Below are 15,739 nucleotides of genomic sequence, written 5' to 3' on the forward strand. Positions count from 1 at the left end.
TGCTGTGGGTGGCATTGGGCCAGCAGGGTGCCTGGGCCACCATATCCCTCCTGATGAGCTCCAGCTGGGAGCAATATGGTGGTTCAGGCATGCAGCAAGCCCCATGCTGCCCCCGAAAGCAGCGCAGGACTGACGTATGCCAGCTGCTTCCCTGCGGGGTGCCTGGGACACAGTCGCTCCAGTGCATGCCCCATCCCCATGGCACAGTGCATGTGCCTGCCTAATGTGCTGGCAGGGCTTTCTACGCCACTGCCAGGCTTTGGGGGATGCGATCCCTCCTACGGTGGCAGCCGAGAAGTAGATAAACAAGGAGAGTTCTTACCAAGTCTTTTATTCAATATTCACAGTGAGGGAGACTCAAGAATGCCGTCTCTCTTAGATAATGGCATTGCTCTGAGTAAATTCCCACCCCCTCAGTCCCTCCTATTCTATATCATCCCTGCGCTGGCTGGTCTGTGCTTTCTGCCTCTGAGATTTCTGTTCTACTACTGTCATGGTCCGGTCTATGGGCGATTGAAGTCCCAGTCGAAGTCAAGAGCCAGTGTGGTTTGGTGGTTAAGAGCGGTAGTCTCATAATCTGGGGAACCGGGTTTGCGTCTCCGCTCCTCCACATGCAGCTGCTGGATGACCTTGGGCCAGTCACACTTCTCTGAAGTCTCTCAGCCCCACTCACCTCACAAAGTGTTTGTTGTGGAGGAGGAAGGGAAAGGAGAATGTTAGCCGCTTTGAGACTCCTTCGGGTAGTGATAAAGCGGGATATCAAATCCAAACTCTTCTTCTTCTCTTCTTCAGCTGAGGACGTTGGGACCGGGGGCAAGATGGCGGGGTGGGAGCAGGAACGAGAGTCCAGAAGCCAGGGGTCCAAGGGTCAGGAAGCAGGGAGTCACAAAGTCAAGGGTCCGAGGGTCGAGAAGGAAGGAGTCAAGAAGTCGAGGTCCAAGTATCAGGAAGCAAGAAGCCAAATGCATCGAGGCAGGAAACATGTTGCTGTGGCAAAGAGCCAAAGGGAAATGCTGACCTTATATCCCTTCCCGGCTCTTGCCACCAGGTGCAGTGAGTTACCAAGCGCCTCACCTGTACGGCCGTGCCTTGCCTCTCCAGAACAAAATTAGGAAGGCCCCAGTCCTGCAAAGCTGTACTGGTCACAGGGCCTGGCTCCTGCACGCACTCCTGACAACTACTCTCAGTGCATGCCTGGTTCTGGGAAAGCGAGTCAGGAATATTTTTTTTTTAAAAAAAAAATATTTTATTAGGTTTTACATAAAAGATAAAGCAACAAAATATGAGCAACAACACAACAAAAATAAAAATACAATAAAACACAAACACAAAACAGCGAAAAATATCAAAAAAGAAAAACAAAAATTAAAAACAATTTTATCCTCATTATATTCCTTGCATTAACTTATTTCTCCGACCTCCCCAGACCTCCCTTCTCTGTATTCCAAATCATATATTCAGTCAGCAAGTTCCTTCCCTCTGTCTTAATTAATTTTGTCTTAATTTTAATGTCTTAATATAACTTAATTTTCTTATATCTTAAAATATTGGGTCTTTTTTAGTCTTTAAACTTTTTACTAATAACCTTTTACATTCAGTCAGATGTCATCAAACATTCATTATCTTATAGTGTTTCTGTAGGTAGTCTTTGAACTTTCTCCAATCTTCTTTCACTGTCTCTTCTCCCTGGTCTCTGATTCTGCCGGTCATTTCAGCCAATTCCATATAGTCCATTACTTTCATCTGCCATTCTTCAAAGGTGGGTAGTTCCTGTGTCTTCCAATACTGTGCGATGAGTATTCTTGCTGCTGTTGTAGCGAGTCAGGAATTCTTTCCAAGGACACTGAGTTAGTCAGCTGTCTCTCCCTTGGCGCTTCTTCCTCCTGCTGCCCCCCTCCCAATATTTCCCAGCTTCTCCCCTCTGCAGCTTCTGAACTGTGACCTTCGGCAAACCACTGTTCTAAATCTATACTGTCCTCTTCTCAGGAAGGTTCAGGGGTGTGTGTGGTTCCCACCATTCCTCCTCAGTACAGTCCCGACAGCCGCTGACCTGGGAGTTTTCCTTTTTTGGGGGGGGGGGGTGTCCCAGTCTCTCACCCTGATTATCTTGCTCTCCCACCACTTAGCTTTGACCCTCATAAAAACAATACCTTTATTGTCAATGTACAACCTGTGTACAATGAAATTAACCGAGCCTCCCTAACCCACACAAACACTCAATTTTATTGCACTCTGTGTGCTTGTCACACAACACACCAACCCCGAAAGTCAGTTGCACTATATTATTTTCATTCAGCAGCCTAACAGCCCATGGATAGAAACTGTTTTTTAGCCTGTTGGTACGACTGATTATACTTCTATATCTCCTGCCCGGGGGTAGACAATTAAAGAGGTGCTGGCCGGGGTGTGAATCGTCCCTGAGAATTTTTCTCGCTCTCCTAAGGCATTGATCCCTTGCGATGTCATCTAGCGGGCTCAGGGGACAGCCCATGAGATCATGTGCTGTGTTCACCACCCTCTGTAAAGACTTTCTGTCCATGGCTGTCAAGCCAACGTACCACACTGTGATACAATATGAGAGGACACTTTCTATTGTGGAAGGTCATCAACTGTTGTTTAACGTTGTTCTTTCACAAGACCCTGAGGAAATGGAGTCTCTGTTGGGCCTTCCTAAGCACCTGAGTTATATTGTTTTTCCAAATGAGGTCTTCACTAAGGTAAACTCCTGGGAGTTTATTCAGTAGAAGGCATTGCCCTGTTTTTAAACATATAATAATAATAATAATAATAATAATAATAATAATACCCCACCCTACCAGGCCAGAGCCGGGCTCAGTGGGGCTAACACCAATAAAATTTCAGTAAAAACATAATAAGAAAAAAAGGGGGGGAATTAAAATACAGGTTAAAATGCAGTTTAAAATGCAGCCTCATTTTAAAAGTCAAAACCATAAGGGGAGGGAAACATAATGGTCAGACTGAGTCCAAATCAAAGGCCAGGCGGAACAGCTCTGTCTTGCAGGCCCTATGGAAAGATGTCAAGTCCCGCAGGGCCCTAGTCTCTTGTGACAGAGTTTTCTTTTGGACTTCTGCCTGTCCAGTGCGCTTCCCTGTGCCAAAAAACACTGCTTTCTCTCAGTGCAATCTTCTGGGAAAAACTTCACCTGAGGCAGAAATAGCAGAGATGCAGCGGTCCCCGGCAACATGTTCCACCAAGTCGGGGCCAGTACTGAAAAGGCCCTGGCCCTAATTGAGACCAATCTAACCACCTTGTGACTTGGGACATCCAAAGTGCTGTCATTTGTGGACCTTAAGGTCCTCCGCGGGGCATACCAGGAGAGGCGGTCCCCGTAGGTACGAGGGTGCTGGGCCACATAGGGCTTTAAAGGGCAAAACCAGCACCTTAAATCTGACCCTGTACTCCACCAAGAGCCAGTGCAGCTGGTAGAGCACTGGATGAATGTGATCCTGCGGCACGGACCCTGTAAGGAGTCTCGCTGCGGCATTCTGCACCCGCTGGAGTTTCTGGGTCAGCTTCAAGGGCAGCCCCGCATAGAGCGAGTTGCAATAATCAAGCCTGGAGGTGACGTGACCATTGCATGGATCACTGTGGCCAGATCAGGGTGAGAAAGGTAAGGGACCAACTGCTTAATACGGCAGAGATGGAAAAATAAACATAAGAAGAGCCTGCAGGATCAGGCCAATGGCCCATCTAGTCCAGCATTCTGATCTCATGATGGCCAACCAGATGCCTGCAGGGAAACCTGCAAGCAGGATTCGAGTGCAAGAGCCTTGTCCCCTCCGGTGGTTTCCAACAACTGCTATTCAGGAGCCTTGCTGCCTCCATCATGACTAAAAAAGGTAAAGGTACCCCTGCCCGTACGGGCCAGTCTTGCCAGACTCTAGGGTTGTGCGCTCATCTCACTCTATAGGCCGGGAGCCAGCGCTGTCCAAAGACACTTCCAGGTTACGTGGCCAGCGTGACAAGCTGCATCTGGCGAGCCAGCGCAACACACGGAATGCCGTTTACCTTCCCGCTGGTAAGCGGTCCCTATTTATCTACTTGCACCCGAAGGTGCTTTCGAACTGCTAGGTTGGCAGGCGCTGGGACCGAACGACGGGAGCGCACCCCGCCACGGGGATTCGAACCACCGACCTTTCGATCGGCAAGTCCTAGGCGCTGAGGCTTTAACCCACAGCGCCACCCGCGTCCCTCCATCATGACTAGTAGTCATTCATTGCCTTATTCACCACGAATTTGTCCAGTGCTCCTTTAAAGCCATCCAGGTTGCTAGCCATCCCTGCCTCTCGTGGGAGCAAGTTCCATTTTCCTATTTACTTGATGCCAATAAATAAAACAAAGTGTGCAACTTTTCGTGGCAATGGCAACTTTATTTTCCAGCATGGATGCTTGACGCATTAATGGAAGGCATTTCCCCTTGGTGTGCCAGCGTGAGCTCTCCATTTCTGTTTTGACAACATTTTTTACCAACCAACAAAAGATGAGATCCCACACCTCCAGCTGAGATCCCAGAACTGTGTCTCTTCTTTCTCTGCGCGCTTCCCTTTTCGCATCCCACGCCTGACAGCCTATTTGCTGACACTCCGAGTATGCTCTGCTTTCCCAAAGATGCCTCTTCGCCTCTCGAGTGTTTACATTTCTCGCACCTCCTGGGAGCGGAACGCAAAGATATTTTTAGGTTGGCTTAATAGGGGAAACATGACATTAGAGACCCCCCGCCTCTGATCAAAAACCACCAGCTCTTGCTGCCCCAGCCCTGCAGAAGCTGCAATTGCAGTCCCTTTGTAACAGTGCAGTGCTAGGCATGTGTGCTCAGAAGTAAATCTGACTGTGGTCAGTTGTGCTTGTTCCCAGGCAAGCGTGTTTAATGTTGCAGCCTTAGATGATCTTAATTAGCTGACTCTATTCAAAGACTGTATGGAAGGTAAAATAAGGAGCAGTAATCTCTTCCTCCTTGGCGGGGGGGGGGGGGGGATGGGAAGGAAAGTAAAGCAGAAAAGATGGGTATCTTGTTAGCATAACCATCCAGGTTGCAAAGAGCTAGTATAGGTTCATTCTTTCCTGGAAACAAACAAAACCAAGCCTTATGAGGAGTGGTTGAAGGAGCTGGGTATAAAACATGCAAACTGCGATGGGAACTGAACTATCTCCTCTCAGTCTCCTCTTTTCCAGCCTAAAGTTCAGTTTGCATGTTTTAAAAACTGTCATTGTGAACATTCATTAGCCTATAAGTATGCTTTTCATCCAACATAGATATTCATGTATACATTGTGGTCTGTTATACAGATCTTTGCATGCATTTCCCATGAATATAATGCATTTATGTTTATTAGCATAACCTTGGGCCATTCTCTCACTTTTAGCCTAACCTACCTCATAAGGGGTTATTGCAAGGACAAAATGGGAATAAGGAGTAGGAGTGGAAGTTTATAATCCACCTTGAAGTGCCTTGTACTAAAGAGGTTTAGTTTTCTGTGGTCTCCTGCACAGCTGGTCTTAGCCCAAAGATGCAAATAAGAGGCCCAAGATAGCATCCTCAATATCTTCATTGCTTAAACAAGGCTATAACCACTCACAGTTCTTATCTTCCTCATTGATCCAGATTGGTGCCTCAGTCTGGTTCTGGAGTCCCTCCAACTTCACGTCAGTGAGGATAATCTCCTGAACGATGTATATCACTCCCTGAGATACACCGAGATTGGCTCAATATTACTGCCAGCCTTTCAATGCAATATGTTAGACCCTCTAGATAGAACTGTCAAGATTACACTCCCCGATACTGTTGTGCCTTTTTAAAAGCATTTATAATTCAGAAAGCTGGAAAGTAATACCCAACCACATGGGCGATTCGCTTTGGAATCCATCTCCCGCTTCGATGTCTAAAAACGTGTCTCTTTTCGGTCGACGGAGATGATTTCTCCGCCGTATCACCTCTGTTCATCGTGAGCGTGTTGTCAGCATAAGAAATGCTTGCCTGTTCTGTTGCTGCTAATACTGGTGATTATTAAAGACAGTGATAAAGGTGGCTAAATGCAACTGCAATGTGTCTCCTTTGTGGTGGGGGGGAAGAATACCTTGTCAGACAGATGAGTTCATCAGGACTTATCTAAATGAGAAGTGAGGCTATTCCTTCACTTGCGTTTTCTCTAAGAATGCTGCACTGGCTAGTCTCATGCAAGTGATTTATTTTATGGTCTTCACTGCATCAGGTTTTTTTTAGTCCAGTATTTTTTGGCAGTTCCCTCACTGCGAGAAGCCAAGTTACAGAGAACCAGGCAGAGGGCCTTCTCGGTAGTGGCGCCCGCCCTGTGGAACGCGCTCCCACCAGATGTCAAAGAGAACAGCAACTACCAAACTGTTAGAAGACATCTGAAGGCAGCACTGTTTAGGGAAGCTTTTAATGTTTGATGCATTACGGTATTTTAATATTTGGTTGGAAGCCACCCAGCGTGGCTGGGGAAGCCCAGCCAGATGGGCAGGGTATAAATAATAAATTATTATTATATTATTATTTAAGCCTATAGAATGCCAACCTCATTCGCACAACTCAGTCAGGGTTGGACAACCTGCAGTCCTCTAGTTGCTGTTGGACTCCACAATGTCCATCAGCCCCAGCCAGCATCAGCAGTGGTCAGTGATGATGTGAGCTCTCCTTCAACTTCTTTAGGAATTCCCACAAATGATTTGGCTAAGCATGGTTTTCCAAATCTGCCAGGTGTACCACAGCTTTTAGGCCAGTGGTGGGAACCTGTGGTCCTGAAGATGTTTTTAGCTACAACTCCCATCAATCCCAACCAGCATGGTAGATGGTCAGGGATGATGCAAGGTGGAGTTTAGCAACCTCTGAAGGGTCACCCATTCCCCATTTTGTTATTGCTATCTTCTTCTTCTTCTTCTTCTTCTTCTTCTTCTTCGGCAATCACTCATAGCTGAGTAAGATTGTCTTCCATAAACACTGTTTTAACAGTGAGTCCGTAAGTGATTGTGGAGGCCAATTCTGGATCCACACGTCCTTCCACAGTGGGGACATTGGTTGCTGGGCGGGAGTTGATCACGATGAGGGTTTGCCAAGTGTGCCTTCATCTTAGCACATCTCTCCCTTGCGTCCTGAGTTCGAGTGTCTTCAATTCTGCCCTCCATGATCCTGAGTGAGGTGTCTGCATTCTTGGGGAAGCCTTCGGTTTACAGAACAACAACAAATAATATTTAGGGGGAAAACAAACACCAGCAAAAGGGGCACAAAATAAAACACACAGTTTCGATGAGGACTGAACATGTTCCATTCATCTGGTCTCCAAGTTTGGATGCTCTACTTCGGCTGTGCTCACAGTGACACCCACAGAGAAACTATTAAACACAGGACGGTTATTTCTCACAAGTTTTGTGAGCAAATGGGCATTTTCCACGAGGCTGGTTTTATTCCATTGAATAACGAATTGTCTTTAAATTCTCTCTTAATCCTCCCCTGGCCTAAACGACTTAAATCACTTTGTCATTTTAAAACCCCTGCTAACGGAGATTTTGGTAATAAGGCACACTTTTTCCTGCAAAAGCCTTTCCATTTAATATTTTTTCCTCTCTCTCTTTATTGATTAAAAAGCAGGCGGATGCTTAATTTATAAAAGCAGCCGACTGAAACCAAAATGCCTGGCTTTTACCAAAATTAGAAAGCAGTTACCGCACACAGCTTGGTGATGGACAAGGTTTGCTCTGTGCTTTTTTTCTAATGGAACATCAAAGAGAGAGAAATACAGATGTCTGTGTGTGTGTGTGTGCGCGCGTGCATCCCCTCAGAGTATTTCACGACCAACTTTCCTATGAGGAACAGTTGCACCTTTGGGGGCTTTTGGAGAAAAGGTGAATAAATGGTGACATGATAGAGGTGGACATGCAAGGAAGCTGAACATTGGAAGAACTGGGACAAATACAGTGGTACCTCAGGTTACAGACGCTTCAGGTTACATTACAGATGCTTCAGGTTACAGACTCTGCTAACCCAGAAATCTGCTTAACCTCAGGTTAAGAACTTTGCTTCAAGATGAGAACAGAAATCTCGCAGCAGCAGCAGGAGGCCCCATTAGTTAAAGTGGTGCTTCAGGTTAAGAACAGTTTTAAGAACGGACCTCCAGAACGAATTAACTTCTTAACCCGAGGTACCACTGTAAAAGAAAGTACTTATTCACACAGAACATCTCTAAAATGTGGAACTCACTCCCACAAGAGGCAGCGATGACCAGCAATTTGGATGGCTTAAAAAGATGACTGAACAAAGTAATGAAGGACAAAGCTATCAACAGCTACTAGCAGAGGCAAAGGTAAAGGACGCGGGTGGCGATGTGGTCTAAACACGGAGCCTCTTAGGCTGGCTGATCGGAAGGTTGGCGGTTCGAATCTGCATGACGGGGTGAGCTCCCATTGCTCTGCCCCAACTCCTGTTAATTTAGCAGTTTGAAAGCACACCAGTGCAAGTAGATAAATAGGTACCACTGCGACGGGAAAGTAAACAGCATTTCCATGCTCTCTGGTTTCCGTCACAGTATTCCGTTGCACCAGAAGCGGTTTTGTCCTGCTGGCCACACAACCCGGAAAGTTGTCTGTGGACAAACGCTGGCTCCCTTGATCTGAAAGCGAGATGAGCACCACAACCCCATAGTCGCCTTTGGCTGGACTTAACCATCCAGAGCTCACCCTGTCATGGGAATTCGAACTGCCAACCTTCTCATCATCAAACCCAAGAGGCTCAGTGGTTTCGACCACAGTGCCACCTGCGTCCAGCTCACTTATGAATACAAGGAACTGGGAACCACAGGAGAAGAGAGTGCCATAAGTAGTAGTAGTAGTAGTAGTAATAATAATAATAATAATAATAATAATAATTTATTATTTATACCCCACCCATCTGGCTGGGCTTCCCCAGCCACTCTTGGCAGCTTCCAACAAAATATTAAAATACAGTAATGCATCAAACATTAAAAGCTTCCCTAAACAGGACCGCCTTCAGATGTCTTCTAAAAGTTGTAGTTGTTGTTCTCTTGGACATCTGGTGGGAGGGCGTTCCACAGGGTGGGCGCCACCACCAAGAAGGCCCTCTGTCTGCTTCCCTGTAACTTGGCTTCTTGCAGTGAGGGAACCGCCAGAAGGCCCCCGGCGCTGGACCTCAGTGTCCAGGTAGAACGATGGGGGTGGAGATGCTCCTTCAGGTATACTGGACCGAGGCCGTTTAGGGCTTTAAAGGTCAGCACCAACATTGTATTCAGGTCTTGCTTGTGGGCTTTCTGAAGGCATATTGTTGGCTTCTGTGAGAACAGGATGTTGGAGGAGTTGGGCCAATGGCCAGAATCAACAGGCTCTTCTTGTGTTCTTTCACCCTTGTATATGCCAGAGGTCCCTCACCACTGTCTTAGGGGAAGAGTTCATTCATTTCCCCCCACGATGCTCTTAAGGATACATGAGTACCCTCTTCCTTCGTCCTGGCTCTCTCTTGACTCCCAACATTTCCATACTGTTTCAATGACTGTAGATGGTTTGATAAAAGAGGACCATCATGCGAATGGTGGTGGCAAATAAAATATATATGCCATCAATTTTTTTTTTACATCAGTGTCCTTCTAAAACCTGAAACATGAGCAGAATGTGAATGGGTTTGTGAGGCTGGGTGACAGTTGCTTTGTTCTTCCTGTACAACCGCTTATTAACGATGGTGCTAAATAAGGAAACAAAAGAGAATGAAAACAAGTTAATTAAAAAAAAATGCCAGCCACGGTTTGATTAAAGCTTGATTACAAGGTGGAAAAAATGTATTTATATTTCCGCCGCTTTTGCAATCATAAATCACTGGTGCCTCGAGTTGCGATCTGAAAGGTGAGACTAGTTCTGGAAATTCCTCCTTCAGGTCAAAAAGTTCTCTGAAAGGGTGAAAAGAAAGGAAGTTTGATCACCGGGTGGTATGAAGAAAGAGGAAAGTTTTCCAAACTAATGAGAGAGAGAGAGAGAGAGAATTTCCCATAAGAGGGATCTGATTGGCTAAGAGGAACAGGAACACAAAGCTGTGATAGGTTTGTCCTTGGCTTGATCCATTGAAGTTCTTCTTATGTCTGTGCCCTATGTCTGGAGCTGGATTAAGAGCTTTTGTCCTTAACCCATTACCAAGCAGCAAGGCAGCAAGTCAAGTCCAAAATTCAAAGACCAGGGTCAATCCACACAAGCAAAGTTCGAAAGGGTGCTCATCAGTGGTTCCTCTTCATCCTGGAGAAGAGTGACTAGTGGGGTGCCACAGGGTTCTGTCTTGGGCCCGGTCTTATTCAACATCTTTATCAACGACTTGGATGATGGACTCAAGGGCATCCTGATCAAATTTGCAGATGACACCAAACTGGGAGGGGTGGCTAACACCCCAGAGGACAGGATCACACTTCAAAACGACCTTGACAGATTAGAGAACTGGGCCAAAACAAACAAGATGAATTTTAACAGGGAGAAATGTAAAGTATTGCACTTGGGCAAAAAAAAAAAAAATGAGAGGCACAAATACAAGATGGGTGACACCTGGCTTGAGAGCAGTACATGCGAAAAGGATCTAGGAGTCTTGGTTGACCACAAACTTGACATGAGCCAACAGTGTGACGCGGCAGCTAAAAAAGCCAATGCAATTCTGGGCTGCATCAATAGGAGTATAGCATCTAGATCAAGGGAAGTAATAGTGCCACTGTATTCTGCTCTGGTCAGACCTCACCTGGAGTACTGTGTCCAGTTCTGGGCACCACAGTTCAAGAAGGACACTGACAAACTGGAATGTGTCCAGAGGAGGGCAACCAAAATGGTCAAAGGCCTGGAAACGATGCCTTATGAGGAACGGCAAAGGTAGCTGGGCATGTTTAGCCTGGAGAAGAGGAGGTTAAGGGGTGATATGATAGCCATGTTCAAATATATAAAAGGATGTCACATAGAGGAGGGAGAAAGGTTGTTTTCTGCTGCTCCAGAGAAGCGGACACGGAGCAATGGATCCAAACTACAAGAAAGAAGATTCCACCTAAACATTAGGAAGAACTTCCTGACAGTAAGAGCTGTTCGACAGTGGAATTTGCTGCCAAGGAGTGTGGTGGAGTCTCCTTCTTTGGAGGTCTTTAAGCAGAGGCTTGAGAACCATATGTCAGGAGTGCTCTGATGGTGTTTCCTGCTTGGCAGGGGGTTGGACTCAATGGCCCTTGTGGTCTCTTCCAACTCTATGATTCTATGATTCTATGACTAAACGACTAAACAACAACAACAACAACACCCCTGTCAACCTGCCAGGTCAACCAGCGCAGAACCTGTCCCAGAACCCCCTGCAAAAGTGCAGGTGAGCATCTTCACTCCCCAGTTGGTATGAAAATACGTGGCGGTGGAAAGTTTTGGGAGCCACTGCCGCAGAAGGCTTTGGTAATAGCTAAAGCTGGTTTAGGATAAAGGTCGGGAAGGAATAACATTTGCCCAAACTACAAGAAGATATGAAAAGCATTGAAATCTGACAAGGCATTGAGGTGTCTGTTCCTCCCCGGCAGTCGCTCACGTTAATGGCTGCTTTATCCAGCACCTGTCATGATGAAGGATTCTTTAGCTGCTTCCGAGGCTCTGCTTATGCCGAAATAATTTCCCTCTCTGTCAAAATGGTTCCTTTAGGGACTGAGGGTTGCCACTTATCCCAACCCCCCTTCCCTCTTTCCCCCAGCAAATCGCATGTGCCTTTCACAGATGGCATGATGGGCCAAAATTCAACAGACAGGTTTTGCTCGTCACTTCAATCTCCGCGCTGAGAGCAGCTGCTCCCTTTCTCCTTTTTTCTTTTTTCCTGCTAGTTATAGAAAATACCTCTTGTTGAGCAAGTGGGCAGCCATTTTTGTTGAGGGCAGAGGCGAAGTAGCGCTGAGGGGATACTGAAATGTCCTGGCACACTCGCTCAACGCCTCACGCTTTCCGAGAAACTGGGCTGTGAAGAGTCTCCTGGGATGCACAAAAGGAAGTAAGGACACAACAACAATACCTCTGCTGGATATGAACCAGTGTCCGTTACACCCGAAACCTTGCTGTCCACAACCCGCTTGTGGAAAGCAGACAAGCAGAAAATTGAGGGCAATAATAGCTCTTCCCCACAGTTAGTCCTCTTTGCCCCATATCCGGTGGAAACATTCCTGTCTGAACAACCCTGGAAAGTTGCTGTCCCTCGGTGTAGGCAGTACAGTGGTACCTCAGGTTACAAACACCTCAGATTACTAACACTTCAGGTTACAGACTCCACTAACCCAGAAGTAGTACCTTGGGTTAAGAACTTTACCTCAGGATGAGAAAAGAAATTGCACGCTGGTGGTAGCAGGAGACCCCATTAGCTAAAGTGGTACTTCAGGTTAAGAATGGTTTCAGGTTAAGAACAGACCTCCAGAACAAATTAAGCTCATAACCAGAGGTACCACCGTACTGAGCTAGGTGGACCAGTGGTCTGACTTGGTTGAAGGCAGCTTCATGTATCCCAACCTGCAGTTTTTACAAAGATATTGTGTCTTGTAAACTCCGCCAGACTGAACAGGGGTGGCAACCTATGGTTTGGAGCCACATGCAAGTCCTCACCCATATCCTCACTCTATTGATGTCCCATTTTTCTACCAAGCAGCTCAAAGTGGCACCAGTGGCTTTCCCCGCTCTCCGTATTATCCTCAAAACAACCCTGTGAGGTAGGTTAGGCTGAGAGTTGGTGACAAACCCGAAGTCACCCAGTGAAGCACAAGAATATGGTGTCGCGGTCCGATCTACGGGTGATCAAAGTCCCAGCTGAGGGCATTGGGACCGGGGACAAGATGGCGGGGTAGGAGCAGGAACGAGAGTCTAGAAGCCAAGAGTCCAAGGGTCAGGAAGCAAGGAGTCAAGAAGCTGAGGTCCGAGGATCAGGAAGCAAGAAGTCATAGAATCATAGAGTTGGAAGAGACCACAAGGGCCATCGAGTCCAACCCCCTGCCAAGCAGGAAACACCATCAGAGCACTCCTGACATATGGTTGTCAAGCCTCTGCTTAAAGACCTCCAAAGAAGGAGACTCCACCACACTCCTTGGCAGCAAATTCCACTGTCGAACAGCTCTTACTGTCAGGAAGTTCTTCCTAATGTTTAGGTGGAATCTTCTTTCTTGTAGTCTGGATCCATTGCTCCGTGTCCGCTTCTCTGGAGCAGCAGAAAACAACCTTTCTCCCTCCTCTATGTGACATCCTTTTATATATTTGAACATGGCTATCATATCACCCCTTAACCTCCTCTTCTCCAGGCTAAACATGCCCAGCTCCCTTTGCCGTTCCTCATAAGGCATCGTTTCCAGGCCTTTGACCATTTTGGTTGCCCTCCTCTGGACACGTTCCAGTTTGTCAGTGTCCTTCTTGAACTGTGGTGCCCAGAACTGGAAACAGTACTCCAGGTGAGGTCTGACCAGAGCAGAATACAGTGGCACTATTACTTCCCTTGATCTAGATGCTATACTCAAGTCAAACTCAGCGAGCAGGAAACGTGTTGCTGTAGCAAAGAGCTGAAGGGAAATGCTGACCTTGTATCCCTTCCAGCTCTAGCCACCAGGTGCTGTGAATTACCAAGCAGCCTCACCTGTGTGGCCGCCCTTGCCTTTCCAGAACAAACTTAGGAAGGCCACAGTCCTGCGAAGCCCTACTGGTAACAGTGCCTGGCTCCTGCACGTACTCCTGACTTAAGATCAGAAACATGACCCAGAAGCCAGGACAGGTCAGGACGGATAAACGGGCTGTTTGGGGGGGGGCACAGGTGCTGAAACATGGTGGCACCATGCCCACCTCCTTCTTCCATCCTGTGGCTTCACCACCTGCACGCAAGCCCAGGAAACTCCCGGTCCAGGCAACTGACCCAGACAGCAGCCAACTCACCAACCCAAGTGGTGGTTGAAGCAAAGAAGACGTCATCTCCCTAGCTCTTTCTCAAAGCATTGTGGGAATATCTTTCGAACAGAGGATGGAGTCATATTTCTCCCAAGGAAATGGGAGGGAGAGAGAGAATATAATATTTTAGCACTGCATTTTATGAAGTCTAACTCGTTTAATTTTTATTGGACATCGTGTTTTTGTGTTAGCCGTGTCCCCTCCCTCCCTCCCTCCCTCCCTCCCCCCACCCCTCTTTCCATTTACAACCTTGGCGCCCAACCATGCTGCCGGATCGTTGCTATGCCTGGCGACCAGGACGTGTTCCCTGCAAATTGCTTCTTTTCAGTCCAAAGCCTGGGTGTTTGTTCGTGACTGCTTCATTCCTCTAGAAGAGGGGATGTGTATGTGTGTGCGGGGGGGGGGGGGAGATCGAGAGCGGAGGCTTCGCTGCATCCATCCTAAACTGCAGACTTCCCCAGCTCAGATAACAGGCTCCCTCTACCTCCTTGCCACTTTCACTTCCCTAGAATAATTAAGTTGTTATTGAACTGCAGGGCAGGATCAGGGAGAGGGCATTGAATGCCAGAGATTGTAAACCTGATTTCATCCTGTTTTAACAGATCAGTTTCTTCACCTAAATAACTCGGAATGAACTTTCCAGCTAAGATGGGCTTTTCCTGTGCTTCGTGACGTGCCTGAAAAGCACCCGGCCAGCTAAATTCAGGTGGTGGAGATTCAGATCTCGCAAGCGGACCATACTTGTTTAAACATTCAGCCCAGGCCTACCCCAGAACAATAAAAGTAATATGAATTAAGGGGCAGAGGTCACTCACAAGGGAAAGTTTGTGGGGAAGTCACAAAGCCTGTTTGCTTTTCCTCCTGAGTACCTGTTTGCAGTGGCTTAGCGTCTCCTATGTCGCGCTCATATTTGAGACACTCTGGAGCATTATAAATCGAGACCAGATCAACAGCTGCAGCTTGATGGATTGACTGTCTCGCCTCTTCTTCTTTCCAGCCACACAGATGGATCCCAATGAACTACAGGATCTTTTCCAGGATACATCGGCCAGCGTCTTCCGAATTAATGCCAATGGTGCGTATTTCAGACACACCAGTCTATTGGGTGCAGTTTGTATTACAATGTTCAGAAACTCCTTTTTGAACAAGAGGAGGCTGTTTTATAGAATGGTACATGCATAGGATGTCATGAACATGAACATGAAATTTATTACGGTCAGAGACCAGCTTGTGAAACACAAATGGAACTACAATCCCAATAGCAAAACAAACATTTAAAACAATATACAACAATGGATTTTAAGTTTAAAAGTGCGATAGGCATATAAACACATAAAAACTTTAAGATAGACTACCTTAGAGAAATGACCCAATGTACAGGCACACATAGGATCTCAGTTTTCAAAAAAAATAGCCCTCTGTAGGCTGTGTTAAAGCAGTGTTGTACTTTCTGGTGCGCTTCCTTGTTTTCCAGTTGTCTCTCTTGTTTTTCGGGGCATTCCAAAGGGTGTGACAGTGCAGCAGCTAGGAAGGTGAGAAAAGGGGATGTGCAGATATACTGTGTGTGTGTCTCCTTTTCACTCTCCTCCCAAATGCATGTTTAAAGGTAAAGGTAAAGGGACCCCTAACCATTAGGTCCAGTCGTGACTGAGTCTGGGGTTGTGGCGCTCACTCGCTTTACTAGCCGAGGGAGCCAGCGTACAGCTTCCGGGTCATGTGGCCAGCATGACCAAGCCGCTTCTGGCGAACCAGAGCAGCGCACAGAAATGCCATTTACCTTCCCGCCTGAGCGGTACC

At 46.9% G+C, this 15,739-nt stretch overlaps 1 protein-coding gene across 1 annotated transcript in view; it reads left to right on the forward strand.

The window, feature by feature from the left end:
* TSNARE1 (t-SNARE domain containing 1) overlaps positions 1 to 15,739 on the forward strand; it is a 356,177-nt gene that overhangs the window by 116,660 nt on the left and 223,778 nt on the right. The window contains exon 3 of the mRNA XM_083449087.1: positions 14,940 to 15,017. Coding sequence (XP_083305213.1) covers positions 14,940 to 15,017 — 78 coding nt within the window. The remainder of the gene's footprint in view (positions 1 to 14,939; positions 15,018 to 15,739) is intronic.

Source organism: Podarcis tiliguerta (genome assembly GCF_965153285.1).
Source record: "Podarcis tiliguerta genome assembly, chromosome: 7".
NCBI classification, from domain to species: domain Eukaryota; kingdom Metazoa; phylum Chordata; class Lepidosauria; order Squamata; family Lacertidae; genus Podarcis; species Podarcis tiliguerta.